Source organism: Hoplias malabaricus, chromosome 4 (assembly GCF_029633855.1).
Source record: "Hoplias malabaricus isolate fHopMal1 chromosome 4, fHopMal1.hap1, whole genome shotgun sequence".
NCBI lineage: Eukaryota > Metazoa > Chordata > Actinopteri > Characiformes > Erythrinidae > Hoplias > Hoplias malabaricus.
This window is the reverse complement of record NC_089803.1, coordinates 9,544,589-9,566,114: the sequence shown is the minus strand read 5'-3', so window position 1 is coordinate 9,566,114 and position 21,526 is coordinate 9,544,589. Positions and strand designations below refer to the sequence as shown.

The following is a 21,526-nucleotide window of genomic DNA, read 5'->3' as shown; positions in this document are numbered from 1 at the left end:
GTGTTGCCCTGTGAAGGACTGGCGTCCCCTCCAGGGTGTATTCCCGCCTTGCGCCCGATGATTCCAGGTAGGCTCTGGACCCCCCGCGACCCTAAATTGGATAAGCGGTTACAGATAATGGATGGATGGATGTTATAAATAATTTACAGCCGCATGGTGGTGCAGCAGGGAGTGTGTCAGTCACACAGCTCCAGGGACCTGGAGGTTGTGGGTTGGAGTTCTGCTCCAGGTGACTGTCTGTGAGGAGTGTGGGGTGTCCTCTGTACTAGACTCATTTTATATCTGTTCTAGAATCAGTTCAGATGATTATAACCCAGTGCTGGTGAAGAGTGTGTGATCTCTCAGATAATCATTAAAGTCTGGATTAAGAGTTCAGCATCAGAGTCTAGCAGCAGGAATTACAGTACACTTCCAGAACTGAAAATATGAGAAGATAAACACAGGAATACATTAAACATGAGAACTTTTACATTTATTGTGCTTCATGAACTGAACAGTCCATGTGCAGATTTAGGGACTGCTTCACAGGGGGCGCTATTCAGTGCCAGTGACACCAGGTCTGTGTTTTGTAATGAGAGGTTTCTCAGACATAGTTCTGTGTGTTTCTGTTTGGTTCATCTGTTAATGACAGTGTTTCTCAGGACTGAGCTGAAAGTGTTAGACACAGCATCATTTAGAGGAACCGTAGGAAATATTTTAACCTTAATATTTCAGCTTCAAAATCATTGTGGTGCTCCACTGAGCTTTGGCAGTGAGAATAGAGCCTGTGTCATGGCTAATCTGGGCTCAGCACTGCAGAATCTGCACTATGTAACCTTTGGAGGAGGGTAGAAAACCAGACAATTTTGTGATTTCAGGGGAGTGCTGTAAAATTGAATTACACTCTGTAACTGCAGGGAGAGTTCCTTTAACATTGAGAAATGTAACTTCTTCCTGAAGAACACAGACATTTCAACAGTAAACACAGTGATTAAACACAGCAGTCAGGAGACACTCGTACAGTACGTGAACGCTGCTGATCCACTTCATAAAACAGTTCACACTGAACAGTTCAGTTCAACAGTGTCATCTCCTCAGTCCCTGAGAGTCACACACAGAGCTGAGTCTCAGAACAGCGACTGTTCACCTGTGATTCAAGTTGAACAATAAAGGACTGTGACTCTAAAATACAGAGACTCAGCCGTGTCAGCACATTCACTGTGGGTCATACTTCAACACACTCTCCACTGATCAGTTCTGATTGTTCAGAGACCAGTGGCTCCATGGACTTTCAGGTTCGTAAAGTGACCACAGTGTGAATGAACACGTGAGTCTCAGGACCGACTGAGAGTCTCTGACTGTGTTTCTGCTCAAGAAACTAAACCAGCTTCATCTCTCACTAAAACTTCACTGGTCCATAAACATTCAACAAGACGTAACCTCCCCCACATCCCCCGTATAACACAGTACTGACACGTTTAGAGTAACAGTCTTCATCAGAGGGTAGGTCAGGAGTCAGAGCCCTCATCAGTGTCACCTCCTGCTCCTTTAATGTCTCCATCACCTGGAAAACAGCAGAACAAACACACACTGATTTCCAGATCAATGAGGAACTGCAGGAATTGGGTAAAAACACAGAACTCTGGGTCTAAACATTTCTGAAGTTGGTCATAAACTTGTCCAGGGCCTCACTGCTCCCTAAAGACTGTTCCCAATGTTACAGCATTGTCCTGATAGAAGAGTGTCTCAGAGACTAGCGTTTTCTTCCTGATTAAACCACCACTGGAACAAACAAACCCACAAACTGCACGTCTGAGTGTCACTGACCTTTTCTCAAATGTAGGACACACACTTTACCTTCACCAGGGGGCAGCAGCAGGACTCCCTCAGGACCGTTTACAGTGGGGTTACTGACACCGTTCCCGACTCTGTTGTCTGAAAAATAAAATAAACAGAGTAAAGTGTCTGAGAGTAAAGTCACTGTGTGGTATATTACATGTTATTTCTCTGTAATGTGATTGGCTGAGAGTTACTCTACGAGTGACAGTACTCGTCTCTCACAGTATAACACTCCCTCAGTAGAGTTTCCATGGTGATGAAACAGTACTGAGGTGTTTTGATTTCAGCTGAACTTCACACTGTTTAAAATGACACACTAATGTAAATCTACTCAGTTACAGACGCCTGAATGGATAATGTTTTTAATTTATCCAAAGTGCTTTAACTCGCCCTGTTCTTATTTCTAAAACTCCTCTCCTACAGCTCCTACATCATACTGTGGCAGTGCTGACTGTGGGAGGGGCTGTGGAGCTCACAGGGATCTCCCAGCATGCTCGGGGCCTCTGTGATGTTAGTCGAGGGGTGTTTAAGGGGTTGTTTTATTGAGTTATTGGTTTTAATGAGTCAGTCAACAGAGAAGGGGCTGAGTCTCTGTGGACTGAGGACTCTGAGCTCACTTCCTCTATGATTCACAGCCGTTTACGTGAAAACTGCATGTTTTAGTAGATTTTCAGTGTTTACTGTGTGTCTTTGAGCAGAGTCTGTGGGTGTGGTCTGTACTCACCAGTCTTCCTTCTTCTCCTAAAGAGAATAAAGATGACTAAACCCAGTAAAACCAGTGAGATCACTCCTACAATCACTCCTCCAATCTCTCCTGGACTCAGATTATTCCTGCAGTTGGAGCATCTTCCGTCTGTAAACAGAGCAGTGGTGAGAATCAGTCCCATCCCAGCACTAAATGTTTCCTGCACTATGAGTCTGTCTACAGGAGCTGACGACTCTTACTGAGTCACTGACTGACTGACCCCTGATCAGTGTTTAAATGAGCTGGAGTGAGAACATCATGGATCTTACAATAACGTCCTAATAAAGGCTCCAATAACTCAGTGTAGAGAAAATGGATCTGAGCTCAGACTCTAGAACTTCAGTGGTGTTCTTCTTCCTCTCACTCTATAAACAGCCTGGTTTACCTGTTTTTATTGTTCCAGGTGAGGATACAGTCGCCAAGCACAAGAACAACACTGAGACCTGCACCAGAATTAAACTGGAAAACTGCTTCAAGAGTTCATCAAGTGAATATTAACTAGATCTGAACCCATCAGCACGAGTCCTAACAGCCAGGATCAGCTGATTTTACTTCACTATTAACAGCCTTGACTTCAGAAGAGACACTGAAAGGAGTCTAAAACCTTTTGTACACAGTGGAACTGGAACTGTATCAGACAGAACACATATGTAATGTGGCGTTTTACCAATAATTATAGAAGTTAATATTGATTAAAGTGGAGAAACACAGTGAAGTTTTGACTTCGTCACCCGTTTCCTACAGGAATGAAGGTTATTGTTAGTGTGGTGTGGACACATCTGCCGTTGTGGCAGGGTTTACAGTTACAAACACAGATATATTTACCCCATGGTGTAATTACTGCTTCACTGAAGGAGACGTGAGAAACAGAACAGTCGTATCCTGCTGCATCTTCCTCCTGGACGTCCACACTCTTCCTCAGCTGGTAGGTTCCATCACCATTGGGTCTGACTCCTGAGGATGTTAGTAGATGATCAGGGAGTGAAGTGGTGGATCTCCTCAGTCTCATCTTCAGGTCTTTGGAGTAGAAGCCCGTGGCCAGGCAGGTCAGGGTCACTCTGCTGGACTCAGTCTGAGATTTCTTCACAAACACATACACATCTGGAAGAGCTGCAGAGGGGAAAAGTACAGATACAACATTTTACATTCAATAAAATGTAAATTTTAAAGGAAACTGTTCTGAAATAAATATATTCACTGTTTTAGTATGAATTTAATTTCTAGTAATATTTATTTATATGAATATATTTATAGTTACATAGTTATATAGCACCTTTGTACACACCCTATGATGCTTTACAATCAACACAGAATACCATTCCATTCAACATTCAATCCACACACAGACGAGGACCTGCAGTCAAATGTTCACAGTGTACTCTCTCATTGGGCACTAGGGGGTTAATCCAGGAGAGAGAGGCCATCCTTATCTGGTCTCACACACATTCAGACATTCATTTACACACTCATTCACTCACACCAGGACAGTTTAGAGGACTGTGCTAAGAAACCAGGAACCCCTGCAGACACAGGGAGAACACACACATTCACACATAGCCTCCGGCTCTCCCTTTGAATCCTCCTAAACCTACTGCTTCCTTCCCTTCTTTCACCCCTCTCACAGAAGATGAGGTATCAAATCTTCTTAGAGGCAGCCGTCCTACATCCTGTCCACTGGATCTCATTCGTACCACCCTACTGCAAACCATAGCTCCGTCCATTGTGTCCGCAGCCACTCATGTAATCAATTCTTCACTAACCTCTGGAACATTTCCAAACACCTTCAAGCAAGCTCAGGTAAGACCTCTACTCGAAAAACCCTCTCTTGCTCCTTCTATAGTAGAGAACTACCGACCAGTCTCTCTCCTCCCCTTCCTGTCTAAAATCATTGAAAGAGTTGTCTTTAAGCAGGCAACAAAATTCCTCTCCCAACATAACCTTCTTGACTCGAACCAATCCGGCTTCAAGAGCGGCCACTCGACGGAAACTGCACTTCTGTCAGTAATGGAAGCTCTTAAAGATGCCAAAACAACAGGTCAGTCCTCAGTTCTCATTCTGCTCGACCTATCAGCAGCATTTGATACGGTCAACCACCACATCTTACTAAACAAACTTACTGACATGGGCTTCAAGAACAATGCACTCTCCTGGTTTGAGTCTTATCTCACTGGACGATCCTTCAGTGTGTCATGGCTTGGACAAACATCAGCACGACACCACCTCACCACAGGTGTGCCCCAAGGCTCAGTGCTGGGACCCCTCCTCTTTGCCTTGTACACCACCTCTCTAGGCCCAATCATACATCCGCACGGCTTCTCCTATCACTGCTATGCAGATGACACACAGCTCTATTTACCCTTTCCTCCAGGTGACACTTCAGTGGCAACTCGAATCTCTGACTGTCTCTCTGACATATCTACATGGATGAAGGAACATCACCTCCAATTTAATTTATCCAAAACTGAACTACTGGTCCTCCCAGCCAAGCAAGCTATTCTCCACAACATCAGCATCAAGCTAGAGTCTCTATCAGTGGCTCCCACCAAGGTTGTAAGAAACCTAGGTGTCATGGTTGATGACCAGCTGACCTTCACAGATCACGTTAGCGCTGTAGCGCGATCGTGCCGCTTCTCCGTATTCAACATAAGGAAGAATAGGCCATACCTAACTCAACATACAACACAGGTCCTTTTTCACATCTCCCATCTAGACTATTGCAACGCCCTCCTGACAGGTCTTCCGGCCTGTGCTGTGAGACCGCTACAGATGATCCAGAATGCTGCAGCACACCTGGTCTTCAACCAACCAAAAAGAGCACATGTCACGCCCCTATTAGTTGAGCTGCATTGGCTACCCTTAGCTGCTCGCATCAAATTTAAATCACTAATGATGGCCTTCAGAGTATTCACTGGTTCTGCTCCCATATTCCTCAATAGACTCTTAAAGCCATACGTTAGCGCCCGCCCTCTCCGTTCCTCAAAGGAGCGCCAACTACCACGGCCAACCCCCCGTACAGGTCAGTCGAGGCTATTCTCATCTCTGGTACCACACTGGTGGAACGAGCTTCCAAGCACTATCAGAGCAACAGAAACCCTCTCCGCATTCAAGAAATCCTTGAAGACCCAGCTTTTCCGAGAGTATCTTTTGCACTGAAAGTCTTTCTTTAATGCACTTATTACTTCCTGGCATATTGCACTCAATGTAAGGTATTTTGTATAAATTGTGCTGTAGTTTGAATGTTAGATCCTCTTTTGTAAGTTGCTTTTGATAAAAGCGTCTGTCAAATGCATAAATGTAAATGTAAATGTAACACGGAAACTCCACACAGATGGGACTTGAACCCAAGATCCCAGCACTGAGAGGTGACTGTGCTAAGTCTTTATTGTGAAGCTCTGTGTTTTCTAAATCCCTGCATCATTAAATGTTTAACAGCATAAATGTTAGTGGTTTGACTGGTGTGAAAGGAACCAAAGGGTTTAATAATTTTCCTGTGGTCTGTGCGTGTGGTTGTTTCTGTTGTAATGATGTCATTTTGGCCCCTGTCCCTTTGCTCTTCTACTTCCACTTTAACTGTGAACCAGCCTTGACCCTGAACATCTCTGGCTCTATGCCACATGTGTGAAAGGGTGACTCTGGAACGGGTCTGGACCTGATTCTCAGGACATTTTCCAGACTTCACACATGAAAACAGCTTTAGAGACGCCTGGGTCTGTCCACAAGTTTCTACAGCCCCTTCACATCTGAACACTCTCACACACTGAATTATGGAGGGCTTTAAAATCTGCTGAAACTGACTTTAATGCTGTGTTTATCTTCACTGTGTGTGTGTGTGAGGACAGAGAACCCAACACACAGCTGTGGTGTGTACAACACTGATATGGACTCTACTGCTCCTGCTGTTATTAATGAGAGTGAAATCCCAGACTCTGATTACGACAAGTTTCCAGATACTCACTGGGTGTGTGTTGAGGACTGTACTGTAAATAAATCTCCATCCACCTCACACAGTCCTGACAACTCAGAGCAGGATGTGGACCTTCTCCAGAATTAAACTTCTCCACCGTCTCCTGGGCCTCCTTCACTGAGACTGACCACTGTCTCGAGGTCCAGTTATAAGACATTAAATCTTCTCCATCGTAGCCGTATTCATTAATCATTAAAGTTTAAAGTTGACACTGAGCCGTCAGGAAGCTTTTCCCCCTCACAGCCGTTTCTCCACTGAAGAACATGACGCTCTGAAACAGGAGAAGACCTGGAATCTTCATCACACCCTCAACACTGTACAATCAGCTGTACACAGACACTACACCCAGTCCCTGTTGAACACCACACTCATTACCCATTCTTCACACATTAATGCACTCAGGCCTAAGGTAGACTCTGTTATGGTGAGGTTCAGGACCTTCACCATTTCTTTCTCAATTACAGCTTCTTTAAAAAGTAGGATTTACAAACTCTTCTCTTCATGAAGATTATGAAATCATAAATTAAGAGGTAAATTAATATTCTCACCTGACGCTTTGTGTCTGAAGACCTCCAACTGTAATTGAAGAACCTTGTTCATCCACTGTCCTTCAGACTTCAGCTTCTCAGTTCCTGTTCTCCACTCACTCTCCTCCATCTCCTTCATCCAGCTCTGTTTAGGACTCCTGATACCGTCCCGACTGCTGTAGGAGTCCGTCTGTGTGTCGTCCAGCAGAGTCTCTTCACTGAACTGGTAGATGTTGTATGAGGAATCTTCAGACTGGACGGTAGAGAGGTAAAAGAGAGAGTGTTTACCTGTGGGGAACAGAGAATAGATCATATAATTAATCATTTAAAAATGCTGATTGCATTCCCTTCATTTTGTAGAATATAAAATAAAACTGTAATTACAGAGATCTATAATGTAATTCTGAGCAGTAAAAGTCAAGGTCACAGATCCATAATGAAATTATAACTAGTAAAATGCTAATTAAATATCTCTCTAATTAAGTTTTGACTAGTAATAATATGAATTCAGCACAGGTGCAGTTTCAGAGCTCTGAAATATGTTTAGATTTCTACAATTCATCTTTATCTAGAAAGACTAATATTACTGATAAATAAGGCTAGAGTCGTTACTAATCAGAATTAAATGTTAGAGAGAATATCGAATGATTTCTGAAGAAAACAAACAGACAACAAAAACTCTGACCCAGTGTGTGATGGTGTATCTACTGAGTAATTTACAAACACCACGGATGATTCTTATATTGAAATGTAGACTAATGAATAGAGGCTTGTTAAATGAACACATGTCGTTGTTCTATATTTCTGTTCATAAACAACTTAAAAAGGGCTAAAATCATCAGGATATTACAAAAAGACCCGAGAGACTTCCCACACAAACCATAACGAGGTAGTGTCAGATATGTGCCCAGGGACTCCCCTCCACGCCTCCAGAGGTCACTCTCGCTCCAGTTGTAACTGTTAGTTGTTCTCCTTATTGTCTGATTTAGAAGAACTTAAAACAAACTGCTCAAATAAATTTAATTTCGTATCTGTGAATGAACTAGACAAATCTGTCAGGCCCCTGTTTTCCTTTCTCCAAGCCTTTTACTACTGATCTGTAAGAGTCCGGATTCAGAGAGTGTGGACTACAGAAACACAATTAGGGACTCACTCAGAGTAAGTGATATATTAAATACTGTGATGTTTTCTGAGAAATGCAGTGTCTTTTGATAAATATAAATAAAGTGAAGAGAAATGTCCAGGATGATTCAGTGGTGGACCACAGTGAGTTCTGTTCATAACCCGACTACACACCACACCACAACGCTGAAGCTGGTTACTTATTCGCCAGTTTCTTATTCGGATTTTCTGTTCCACCTTAAATGGTGCAGTGGTTGTATTCTGTCGCCGCTAGATGGCAAAGTACGAAAACAACTTCCATACCGTGGAAAAACTACACATTTAGCTACATTCCGTGAATATTATCTCTTTATTTTCAAAGTGTCTCAAAAATCTGAAAGACTTTATTTATATGTAAATTCTACCCTCCGTTCCTTTTCAAGAAAATGATCTGTGACCCTGTCGTACCAACAAGGCGTCTTTTCCAGGGACTTGACTAGTGTCCTCTCAATGGGCAGCAGAGCTAGGCTTAAACGGCCTTGGCCCATGTGAAGTGTGTCCGCCTGTGAGTGCTTTGTGACGGTGGAGGGGCTCAGCAGCACCCGCTGGACAGAAACTGTGATAGAAGTCAGAAAGAGTGATAGAAGTCAGTCTCCAAACACAAGCAGCTACAAAAAACCCACCAGAAATAGAAGCTCGATTTGTCGAGAGAACTTAGAAAGTCTGGTTCAACTCAGAACAGAATGAAAATGTAATGCTCCCACGGATCTTTAAACCAAAGGATCGCTGATTCGCTCGTTTCGCTGTCAATCAAAAAGGGATTCAGCCTCAGACAGATCATCCAATCATCATGCAGAAGCTGAGTGTCCGGGCCAGCCGAGGCCAGTCTAATGCCCCATAGACCCCCAGAGACGCTGTGCGTCCGATGGGCGGGACAAAGCCCAGCATTTATCCAATGACTCGTCTCGTTTCGCTGCACTTTGCTGCTTCGCTATTGAACTCTGTGGACGCTCAGCGTCCTCACTGTTTAAAGCACTGTGAAGCTGCGGGAATGATGGAGAGGAAAGCCGCCTCTTTACCAGTGATAAGAAGCTGATTCTGAACAAAAGTTGAGAGCGTTGTAGTGCATATTTATTCAATGACATGTACACACAACAGTTTACATTTGATCACTTATTTTTTGACATTTTAGAGGAAGCTGAGCTTCCCTTGCAGTCTTAGAGCAATCACCACTGGTTCACAGGGAAATTACAAAAAACAATTCCACAGTAAAATTTCTTCATCTTCAGGATATCAATAGTCTGTTATATTGTACATTCACTAAGCCTTTCAGATTTTTAAGACACTTTGAAAATAAAGATAATATCCGCAGAAGGAAGCTAAACATTTTTTTTTAAACAATTTTTTCCACGGTATGGAAGCTGCGTTTGCGACAGAATGCAACCACGGCATCATTTAAGGTGGAACAGAAAATCCGAATAAGAAACTGGTGAAAAGGTGCCAACTTCATCATTGTCTACACACCTGTTTTATCTGAGCACACCAAAAAAATATAATCCAGGTTTGGAAAAGATGCACCTCCCAAAGATATAGGTTTTAAGAGTGTAGAAAATATTTCCCGAGTTTTTTTTTTTTTAGTCCCCAAAATATCTTTTTAATTATTATATAATGACTAGCACATCTGCCTGAGAGGATCAACAACTTCATTCATTCATTCATTATCTGTAACTGCTTATCCAGTTCAGGGTCGCGGTGGGTCCAGAGCCTACCTGGAATCATTGGGCGCCAGGCAGGAATACACCCTGGAGGGGGCGCCAGTCCTTCACAGGGCAACACAGACACACACACACATTCACTCACACACTCACACCTACTGACACTTTTGAGTCACCAATCCACCTACCAACGTGTGTTTTTGGACTGTGGGAGGAAACCGGAGCACCTGGAGGAAACCCACGCGGACACGGGGAGAACACACCAACTCCTCACAGACAGTCACCCGGAGCGGGAATCGAACCCACTCAACAACTTCAAATAAAATGTTATTAGTTAATCATAATCCAAATAATTATTAATAATACATATATTACTTACATGCAGTCATGATGTGGCTTTGTAATTATTATTAATAACTGAAGATATATATCCTGTTTTTAATAATAATTATTAGACATTGTACTTTATCTGAAGTTCTGGAATAATTTCTCTTTGAGTGTCCGTCAGGAAGGTGAATGTTCTTCACCCAGTGGTTTATGAGAAAAGGTACTAGTTTTTCACACTGGAGCCAACTTTAATAGATTTTAACACTCACCCTGTGTTTTATCTGTGAATATTTAATATAATGCTCGATTCTATCAACAATAATAATTCTCTATCAACAATAAAACCCCAGTTTTATCATCAACACTGCGTCACTTTAATCAGCGCTAGCTGTGATACAGAGTCGTTAACAATGTGTAATGTCCACCTCCACAAAACTTTATTATTTATACTGTATTTTATACACAGTAGATTAGTAAAGTGACACCAGGCCTTCACCTCGAGTCTCACAGACTCTTACAGAACTGAGACTCGCCTCTACAACACTACATTATTTACACTGTATTTTATACACAGTAGATTAGTAAAGTGACACCAGGCCTTCACCTCGAGTCTCACAGACTCTTACAGAACTGAGACTCGCCTCTACAACACTACATTATTTACACTGTATTTTATACACAGTAGATTAGTAAAGTGACACCAGGCCTTCACCTCGAGTCTCACAGACTCTTACAGAACTGAGACTCGCCTCTACAACACTACATTATTTACACTGTATTTTATACACAGTAGATTAGTAAAGAAACACCAGGCCTTCACCTCGAGTCTCACAGACTCTTACAGAACTGAGACTCACCTCCACAACACTTCATTATTTACACTGTATTTTATACACAGTAGATTAGTAAAGAGACACCAGGCCTTCACCTCAAGTCTCACCGACTCTTACAGAACTGAGATTCACCTCCACAACACTTCATTATTTACACTGTATTTTATACACAGTAGATTAGTAAAGAGACACCAGGCCTTCACCTCAAGTCTCACAGACTCTTACAGAACTGAGACTCACCTCCACAACACTTCATTATTTACACTGTATTTTATACACAGTAGATTAGTAAAGAGACACCAGGCCTTCACCTCAAGTCTCACAGACTCTTACAGAACTGAGACTCACCTCCACAACACTTCATTATTTACACTGTATTTTATACACAGTAGATTAGTAAAGAGACACCAGGCCTTCACCTCGAGTCTCACTGACTCTTACAGAACTGAGATTCACCTCCACAACACTTCATTATTTACACTGTATTTTATACACAGTAGATTAGTAAAGAGACACCAGGCCTTCACCTCAAGTCTCACCGACTCTTACAGAACTGAGATTCACCTCCACAACACTACATTATTTACACTGTATTTTATACACAGTAGATTAGTAAAGAGACACCAGGCCTTCACCTCGAGTCTCACAGACTCTTACAGAACTGAGACTCGCCTCCACAACACTTCATTATTTACACTGTATTTTATACACAGTAGATTAGTAAAGAGACACCAGGCCTTCACCTCAAGTCTCACAGACTCTTACAGAACTGAGACTCACCTCCACAACACTTCATTATTTACACTGTATTTTATACACAGTAGATTAGTAAAGAGACACCAGGCCTTCACCTCGAGTCTCACTGACTCTTACAGAACTGAGACTCACCTCCACAACACTTCATTATTTACACTGTATTTTATACACAGTAGATTAGTAAAGAGACACCAGGCCTTCACCTCAAGTCTCACCGACTCTTACAGAACTGAGACTCACCTCCACAACACTTCATTATTTACACTGTATTTTATACACAGTAGATTAGTAAAGAGACACCAGGCCTTCACCTCAAGTCTCACAGACTCTTACAGAACTGAGACTCACCTCCACAACATTTCATTATTTACACTGTATTTTATACACAGTAGATTAGTAAAGAGACACCAGGCCTTCACCTCAAGTCTCACAGACTCTTACAGAACTGAGACTCACCTCCACAACATTTCATTATTTACACTGTATTTTATACACAGTAGATTAGTAAAGAGACACCAGGCCTTCACCTCGAGTCTCACTGACTCTTACAGAACTGAGACTCACCTCCACAACACTTCATTATTTACACTGTATTTTATACACAGTAGATTAGTAAAGAGACACCAGGCCTTCACCTCAAGTCTCACCGACTCTTACAGAACTGAGATTCACCTCCACAACACTTCATTATTTACACTGTATTTTATACACAGTAGATTAGTAAAGAGACACCAGGCCTTCACCTCGAGTCTCACAGACTCTTACAGAACTGAGATTCACCTCCACAACACTTCATTATTTACACTGTATTTTATACACAGTAGATTAGTAAAGAGACACCAGGCCTTCACCTCAAGTCTCACAGACTCTTACAGAACTGAGACTCACCTCCACAACATTTCATTATTTACACTGTATTTTATACACAGTAGATTAGTAAAGAGACACCAGGCCTTCACCTCGAGTCTCACAGACTCTTACAGAACTGAGACTCACCTCCACAACACTTCATTATTTACACTGTATTTTATACACAGTAGATTAGTAAAGAGACACCAGGCCTTCACCTCGAGTCTCACTGACTCTTACAGAACTGAGACTCACCTCCACAACACTTCATTATTTACACTGTATTTTATACACAGTAGATTAGTAAAGAGACACCAGGCCTTCACCTCAAGTCTCACCGACTCTTACAGAACTGAGATTCACCTCCACAACACTTCATTATTTACACTGTATTTTATACACAGTAGATTAGTAAAGAGACACCAGGCCTTCACCTCAAGTCTCACAGACTCTTACAGAACTGAGACTCACCTCCACAACACTTCATTATTTACACTGTATTTTATACACAGTAGATTAGTAAAGAGACACCAGGCCTTCACCTCGAGTCTCACTGACTCTTACAGAACTGAGACTCACCTCCACAACACTTCATTATTTACACTGTATTTTATACACAGTAGATTAGTAAAGAGACACCAGGCCTTCACCTCGAGTCTCACTGACTCTTACAGAACTGAGACTCACCTCCACAACACTTCATTATTTACACTGTATTTTATACACAGTAGATTAGTAAAGAGACACCAGGCCTTCACCTCAAGTCTCACCGACTCTTACAGAACTGAGACTCACCTCCACAACACTTCATTATTTACACTGTATTTTATACACAGTAGATTAGTAAAGAGACACCAGGCCTTCACCTCGAGTCTCACTGACTCTTACAGAACTGAGACTCACCTCCACAACACTTCATTATTTACACTGTATTTTATACACAGTAGATTAGTAAAGAGACACCAGGCCTTCACCTCGAGTCTCACAGACTCTTACAGAACTGAGACTCACCTCCACAACACTTCATTATTTACACTGTATTTTATACACAGTAGATTAGTAAAGAGACACCAGGCCTTCACCTCGAGTCTCACAGACTCTTACAGAACTGAGACTCACCTCCACAACACTTCATTATTTACACTGTATTTTATACACAGTAGATTAGTAAAGAGACACCAGGCCTTCACCTCGAGTCTCACAGACTCTTACAGAACTGAGACTCGCCTCCACAACACTTCATTATTTACACTGTATTTTATACACAGTAGATTAGTAAAGAAACACCAGGCCTTCACCTCAAGTCTCACAGACTCTTACAGAACTGAGACTCACCTCCACAACACTTCATTATTTACACTGTATTTTATACACAGTAGATTAGTAAAGAGACACCAGGCCTTCACCTCGAGTCTCACTGACTCTTACAGAACTGAGACTCACCTCCACAACACTTCATTATTTACACTGTATTTTATACACAGTAGATTAGTAAAGAGACACCAGGCCTTCACCTCGAGTCTCACTGACTCTTACAGAACTGAGACTCACCTCCACAACACTTCATTATTTACACTGTATTTTATACACAGTAGATTAGTAAAGTGACACCAGGCCTTCACCTCGAGTCTCACAGACTCTTACAGAACTGAGACTCACCTCCACAACACTTCATTATTTACACTGTATTTTATACACAGTAGATTAGTAAAGAGACACCAGGCCTTCACCTCGAGTCTCACTGACTCTTACAGAACTGAGACTCACCTCCACAACACTTCATTATTTACACTGTATTTTATACACAGTAGATTAGTAAAGAGACACCAGGCCTTCACCTCAAGTCTCACCGACTCTTACAGAACTGAGACTCACCTCCACAACACTTCATTATTTACACTGTATTTTATACACAGTAGATTAGTAAAGAGACACCAGGCCTTCACCTCGAGTCTCACAGACTCTTACAGAACTGAGACTCACCTCCACAACACTACATTATTTACACTGTATTTTATACACAGTAGATTAGTAAAGAGACACCAGGCCTTCACCTCAAGTCTCACAGACTCTTACAGAACTGAGACTCACCTCCACAACACTTCATTATTTACACTGTATTTTATACACAGTAGATTAGTAAAGAGACACCAGGCCTTCACCTCGAGTCTCACTGACTCTTACAGAACTGAGACTCACCTCCACAACACTTCATTATTTACACTGTATTTTATACACAGTAGATTAGTAAAGAGACACCAGGCCTTCACCTCAAGTCTCACAGACTCTTACAGAACTGAGACTCACCTCCACAACACTTCATTATTTACACTGTATTTTATACACAGTAGATTAGTAAAGTGACACCAGGCCTTCACCTCGAGTCTCACAGACTCTTACAGAACTGAGACTCACCTCCACAACACTTCATTATTTACACTGTATTTTATACACAGTAGATTAGTAAAGAGACACCAGGCCTTCACCTCGAGTCTCACAGACTCTTACAGAACTGAGACTCGCCTCCACAACACTTCATTATTTACACTGTATTTTATACACAGTAGATTAGTAAAGAGACACCAGGCCTTCACCTCGAGTCTCACTGACTCTTACAGAACTGAGACTCGCCTCCACAACACTTCATTATTTACACTGTATTTTATACACAGTAGATTAGTAAAGAGACACCAGGCCTTCACCTCGAGTCTCACAGACTCTTACAGAACTGAGACTCACCTCCACAACACTACATTATTTACACTGTATTTTATACACAGTAGATTAGTAAAGTGACACCAGGCCTTCACCTCGAGTCTCACAGACTCTTACAGAACTGAGACTCACCTCCACAACACTTCATTATTTACACTGTATTTTATACACAGTAGATTAGTAAAGAGACACCAGGCCTTCACCTCGAGTCTCACAGACTCTTACAGAACTGAGACTCACCTCCACAACACTTCATTATTTACACTGTATTTTATACACAGTAGATTAGTAAAGAGACACCAGGCCTTCACCTCGAGTCTCACAGACTCTTACAGAACTGAGACTCACCTCCACAACACTACATTATTTACACTGTATTTTATACACAGTAGATTAGTAAAGAGACACCAGGCCTTCACCTCAAGTCTCACAGACTCTTACAGAACTGAGACTCACCTCCACAACACTTCATTATTTACACTGTATTTTATACACAGTAGATTAGTAAAGAGACACCAGGCCTTCACCTCGAGTCTCACTGACTCTTACAGAACTGAGACTCGCCTCCACAACACTTCATTATTTACACTGTATTTTATACACAGTAGATTAGTAAAGAGACACCAGGCCTTCACCTCGAGTCTCACAGACTCTTACAGAACTGAGACTCACCTCCACAACACTTCATTATTTACACTGTATTTTATACACAGTAGATTAGTAAAGAGACACCAGGCCTTCACCTCGAGTCTCACAGACTCTTACAGAACTGAGACTCACCTCCACAACACTTCATTATTTACACTGTATTTTATACACAGTAGATTAGTAAAGAGACACCAGGCTTTCACCTCGAGTCTCACAGACTCTTACAGAACTGAGACTCGCCTCCACAACACTTCATTATTTACACAGTATTTTATACACAGTAGATTAGTAAAGAGACACCAGGCCTTCACCTCGAGTCTCACAGACTCTTACAGAACTGAGACTCGCCTCTACAACACTACATTATTTACACTGTATTTTATACACAGTAGATTAGTAAAGAGACACCAGGCCTTCACCTCGAGTCTCAGAGACTCTTACAGAACTGAGACTCACCTCCACAACACTTCATTATTTACACTGTATTTTATACACAGTAGATTAGTAAAGAGACACCAGGCCTTCACCTCGAGTCTCACAGACTCTTACAGAACTGAGACTCACCTCCACAACACTACATTATTTACACTGTATTTTATACACAGTAGATTAGTAAAGAGACACCAGGCCTTCACCTCGAGTCTCACAGACTCTTACAGAACTGAGACTCACCTCCACAACACTTCATTATTTACACTGTATTTTATACACAGTAGATTAGTAAAGAGACACCAGGCCTTCACCTCGAGTCTCACAGACTCTTACAGAACTGAGACTCACCTCCACAACACTTCATTATTTACACTGTATTTTATACACAGTAGATTAGTAAAGAGACACCAGGCCTTCACCTCGAGTCTCACAGACTCTTACAGAACTGAGACTCGCCTCCACAACACTATATTATTTACACTGTATTTTATACACAGTAGATTAGTAAAGAGACACCAGGCCTTCACCTCGAGTCTCACAGACTCTTACAGAACTGAGACTCACCTCCACAACACTTCATTATTTACACTGTATTTTATACACAGTAGATTAGTAAAGAGACACCAGGCCTTCACCTCGAGTCTCACAGACTCTTACAGAACTGAGACTCACCTCCACAACACTTCATTATTTACACTGTATTTTATACACAGTAGATTAGTAAAGAAACACCAGGCCTTCACCTCAAGTCTCACAGACTCTTACAGAACTGAGACTCACCTCCACAACACTTCATTATTTACACTGTATTTTATACACAGTAGATTAGTAAAGAAACACCAGGCCTTCACCTCGAGTCTCACAGACTCTTACAGAACTGAGACTCACCTCCACAACACTATATTATTTACACTGTATTTTATACACAGTAGATTAGTAAAGAAACACCAGGCCTTCACCTCGAGTCTCACAGACTCTTACAGAACTGAGACTCACCTCCACAACACTATATTATTTACACTGTATTTTATACACAGTAGATTAGTAAAGAAACACCAGGCCTTCACCTCGAGTCTCACAGACTCTTACAGAACTGAGACTCACCTCCACAACACTATATTATTTACACTGTATTTTATACACAGTAGATTAGTAAAGAAACACCAGGCCTTCACCTCAAGTCTCACAGACTCTTACAGAACTGAGACTCACCTCCACAACACTACATTATTTACACTGTATTTTATACACAGTAGATTAGTAAAGAGACACCAGGCCTTCACCTCGAGTCTCACAGACTCTTACAGAACTGAGACTCACCTCCACAACACTTCATTATTTACACTGTATTTTATACACAGTAGATTAGTAAAGAGACACCAGGCTTTCACCTCGAGTCTCACAGACTCTTACAGAACTGAGACTCGCCTCCACAACACTTCATTATTTACACAGTATTTTATACACAGTAGATTAGTAAAGAGACACCAGGCCTTCACCTCGAGTCTCACAGACTCTTACAGAACTGAGACTCGCCTCTACAACACTACATTATTTACACTGTATTTTATACACAGTAGATTAGTAAAGAGACACCAGGCCTTCACCTCGAGTCTCAGAGACTCTTACAGAACTGAGACTCACCTCCACAACACTTCATTATTTACACTGTATTTTATACACAGTAGATTAGTAAAGAGACACCAGGCCTTCACCTCGAGTCTCACAGACTCTTACAGAACTGAGACTCACCTCCACAACACTTCATTATTTACACTGTATTTTATACACAGTAGATTAGTAAAGAGACACCAGGCCTTCACCTCGAGTCTCACAGACTCTTACAGAACTGAGACTCACCTCCACAACACTTCATTATTTACACTGTATTTTATACACAGTAGATTAGTAAAGAGACACCAGGCCTTCACCTCGAGTCTCACAGACTCTTACAGAACTGAGACTCGCCTCCACAACACTATATTATTTACACTGTATTTTATACACAGTAGATTAGTAAAGAGACACCAGGCCTTCACCTCGAGTCTCACAGACTCTTACAGAACTGAGACTCACCTCCACAACACTTCATTATTTACACTGTATTTTATACACAGTAGATTAGTAAAGAGACACCAGGCCTTCACCTCGAGTCTCACAGACTCTTACAGAACTGAGACTCGCCTCCACAACACTACATTATTTACACTGTATTTTATACACAGTAGATTAGTAAAGAGACACCAGGCCTTCACCTCGAGTCTCACAGACTCTTACAGAACTGAGACTCACCTCCACAACACTTCATTATTTACACTGTATTTTATACACAGTAGATTAGTAAAGAGACACCAGGCCTTCACCTCGAGTCTCACAGACTCTTACAGAACTGAGACTCACCTCCACAACACTTCATTATTTACACTGTATTTTATACACAGTAGATTAGTAAAGAGACACCAGGCCTTCACCTCGAGTCTCACAGACTCTTACAGAACTGAGACTCACCTCCACAACACTTCATTATTTACACTGTATTTTATACACAGTAGATTAGTAAAGAGACACCAGGCCTTCACCTCGAGTCTCACTGACTCTTACAGAACTGAGACTCACCTCCACAACACTTCATTATTTACACTGTATTTTATACACAGTAGATTAGTAAAGAGACACCAGGCCTTCACCTCGAGTCTCACAGACTCTTACAGAACTGAGACTCACCTCCACAACACTTCATTATTTACACTGTATTTTATACACAGTAGATTAGTAAAGAGACACCAGGCCTTCACCTCGAGTCTCACAGACTCTTACAGAACTGAGACTCACCTCCACAACACTTCATTATTTACACTGTATTTTATACACAGTAGATTAGTAAAGAGACACCAGGCCTTCACCTCGAGTCTCACAGACTCTTACAGAACTGAGACTCACCTCCACAACACTACATTATTTACACTGTATTTTATACACAGTAGATTAGTAAAGAGACACCAGGCCTTCACCTCGAGTCTCACAGACTCTTACAGAACTGAGACTCACCTCCACAACACTTCATTATTTACACTGTATTTTATACACAGTAGATTAGTAAAGAGACACCAGGCCTTCACCTCGAGTCTCACTGACTCTTACAGAACTGAGACTCACCTCCACAACACTTCATTATTTACACTGTATTTTATACACAGTAGATTAGTAAAGAGACACCAGGCCTTCACCTCAAGTCTCACAGACTCTTACAGAACTGAGACTCACCTCCACAACACTTCATTATTTACACTGTATTTTATACACAGTAGATTAGTAAAGAGACACCAGGCCTTCACCTCGAGTCTCACAGACTCTTACAGAACTGAGACTCACCTCCACAACACTTCATTATTTACACTGTATTTTATACACAGTAGATTAGTAAAGAGACACCAGGCCTTCACCTCGAGTCTCACAGACTCTTACAGAACTGAGACTCACCTCCACAACACTTCATTATTTACACTGTATTTTATACACAGTAGATTAGTAAAGAGACACCAGGCCTTCACCTCAAGTCTCACAGACTCTTACAGAACTGAGACTCACCTCCACAACACTTCATTATTTACACTGTATTTTATACACAGTAGATTAGTAAAGAGACACCAGGCCTTCACCTCGAGTCTCACAGACTCTTACAGAACTGAGACTCACCTCCACAACACTTCATTATTTACACTGTATTTTATACACAGTAGATTAGTAAAGAGACACCAGGCCTTCACCTCGAGTCTCACAGACTCTTACAGAACTGAGACTCACCTCCACAACACTTCATTATTTACACTGTATTTTATACACAGTAGATTAGTAAAGAGACACCAGGCCTTCACCTCGAGTCTCACAGACTCTTACAGAACTGAGACTCACCTCCACAACACTTCATTATTTACACTGTATTTTATACACAGTAGATTAGTAAAGAGACACCAGGCCTTCACCTCGAGTCTCACAGACTCTTACAGAACTGAGACTCACCTCCACAACACTTCATTATTTACACTGTATTTTATACACAGTAGATTAGTAAAGAGACACCAGGCCTTCACCTCGAGTCTCACAGACTCTTACAGAACTGAGACTCACCTCTACAATCGACACGTTTACAGAGGAGCAGCAGGAATAAAACTAACTCTTTACTGAAAACCATCTTCACTGTGTCGGGTTGTGGATGAAAATCAAGTAATATTCCCCTTTGACAAGAAAAACCAACCCGTATTTCCTGAACGTTCAGCCGTTCTCTACACAACAAAAGGACGGCTATCTTAGCTAATGTTAGCAATACTTCTACACCCCTTTCCGTTACCCATTACACAGTATAAACTCTTATACACTAACACCTCCACTTGATGCACAGAAGAGAGGTAATTAAATGAAGGATTCCATAATCGGAAAGGGGTTTCCCCCTAAATTAATATTAGTTTACTACTGTATTTTAAGTGTCTTGTGAGTCATACACTGATATTACTGAGTGTTTAACAGTTAAATCTAATGAAAACACTGATGACAAAAGTCACCTCGTCGTCCAGTTTCATGTTATTGATTCATAGATTAAAGAGGAGCGGGTCTTACCTGAGACCACCGCTGTGGACCCGGGGGTGAGGAGAGAAAACACACACCAGCTCCAGGAGAGAAACACCTTCATCCCCCTGTTTCTCTCAGGAGATCTTTTCTCTTCTCTATGAGAAACAGTGCTTGAGCTGAGTGTCCACTGGGTTTGAGCCCTTAAACACCGCCATGTAAATAACCCGTTATTCTCAGTGTCTTTATTCCCCATGCTCCTTTATCCGTAGCTCTGTCTCCCGCTCCAGCCGTTTGAGTTCCTAGCTACGGGTACAATAATGAAGCCCCGCCCATTGTTGCGGCTGATTGGTCGAGAAGAGGACTGCTGTTTGCTTCCCAAAAAAAAAAGAAAAAGAAAACGCTTCATATCTACGCTGACGTCAGTTCCTGGAAGTAATAAATTGCAGATTTTTTTTTAAAATCTTCAATAAATGCTTTGATTTCGAATATTTATATCGCACATCAATCTGTTTGTTTACATTTATATGCTT

The 21,526-nt window shown here is 41.7% G+C and overlaps 1 protein-coding gene across 1 annotated transcript; it reads right to left on the bottom strand.

The window, feature by feature from the left end:
* Nucleotides 1-454: 454 nt before the first annotated feature.
* On the bottom strand, nucleotides 455-21,252 carry LOC136693810 (H-2 class II histocompatibility antigen, E-D beta chain-like). The gene is made up of 6 exons (XM_066666984.1): nucleotides 21,045-21,252; nucleotides 7,076-7,342; nucleotides 3,389-3,673; nucleotides 2,543-2,671; nucleotides 1,837-1,914; nucleotides 455-1,543 (listed from the first exon to the last, which is right to left on the bottom strand). Exons 1-6 carry the CDS (start codon nucleotides 21,247-21,249, stop codon nucleotides 1,488-1,490), a joined length of 1,020 nt encoding a protein of 339 aa, XP_066523081.1. The 5' UTR covers nucleotides 21,250-21,252; the 3' UTR covers nucleotides 455-1,487.
* Nucleotides 21,253-21,526: the final 274 nt, after the last annotated feature.

What these genes read in the sequence shown, in the direction of transcription:
- LOC136693810 (XM_066666984.1), bottom strand. Translation starts at nt 21,249, where the DNA reads ATGGGGAATAAAGACACTGAGAATAACGGGTTATTTACATGGCGGTGT. An exon ending in AGCAGTAATTACACCATGGG is followed by an intron (nt 2,672 to 3,388) that starts GTAAATATATCT and finishes CTCTGTTTACAG; the next exon opens with ACGGAAGATGCTCCAACTGC. An exon ending in GCTGCTGCCCCCTGGTGAAG is followed by an intron (nt 1,544 to 1,836) that starts GTAAAGTGTGTG and finishes GCTGTTTTCCAG; the next exon opens with GTGATGGAGACATTAAAGGA.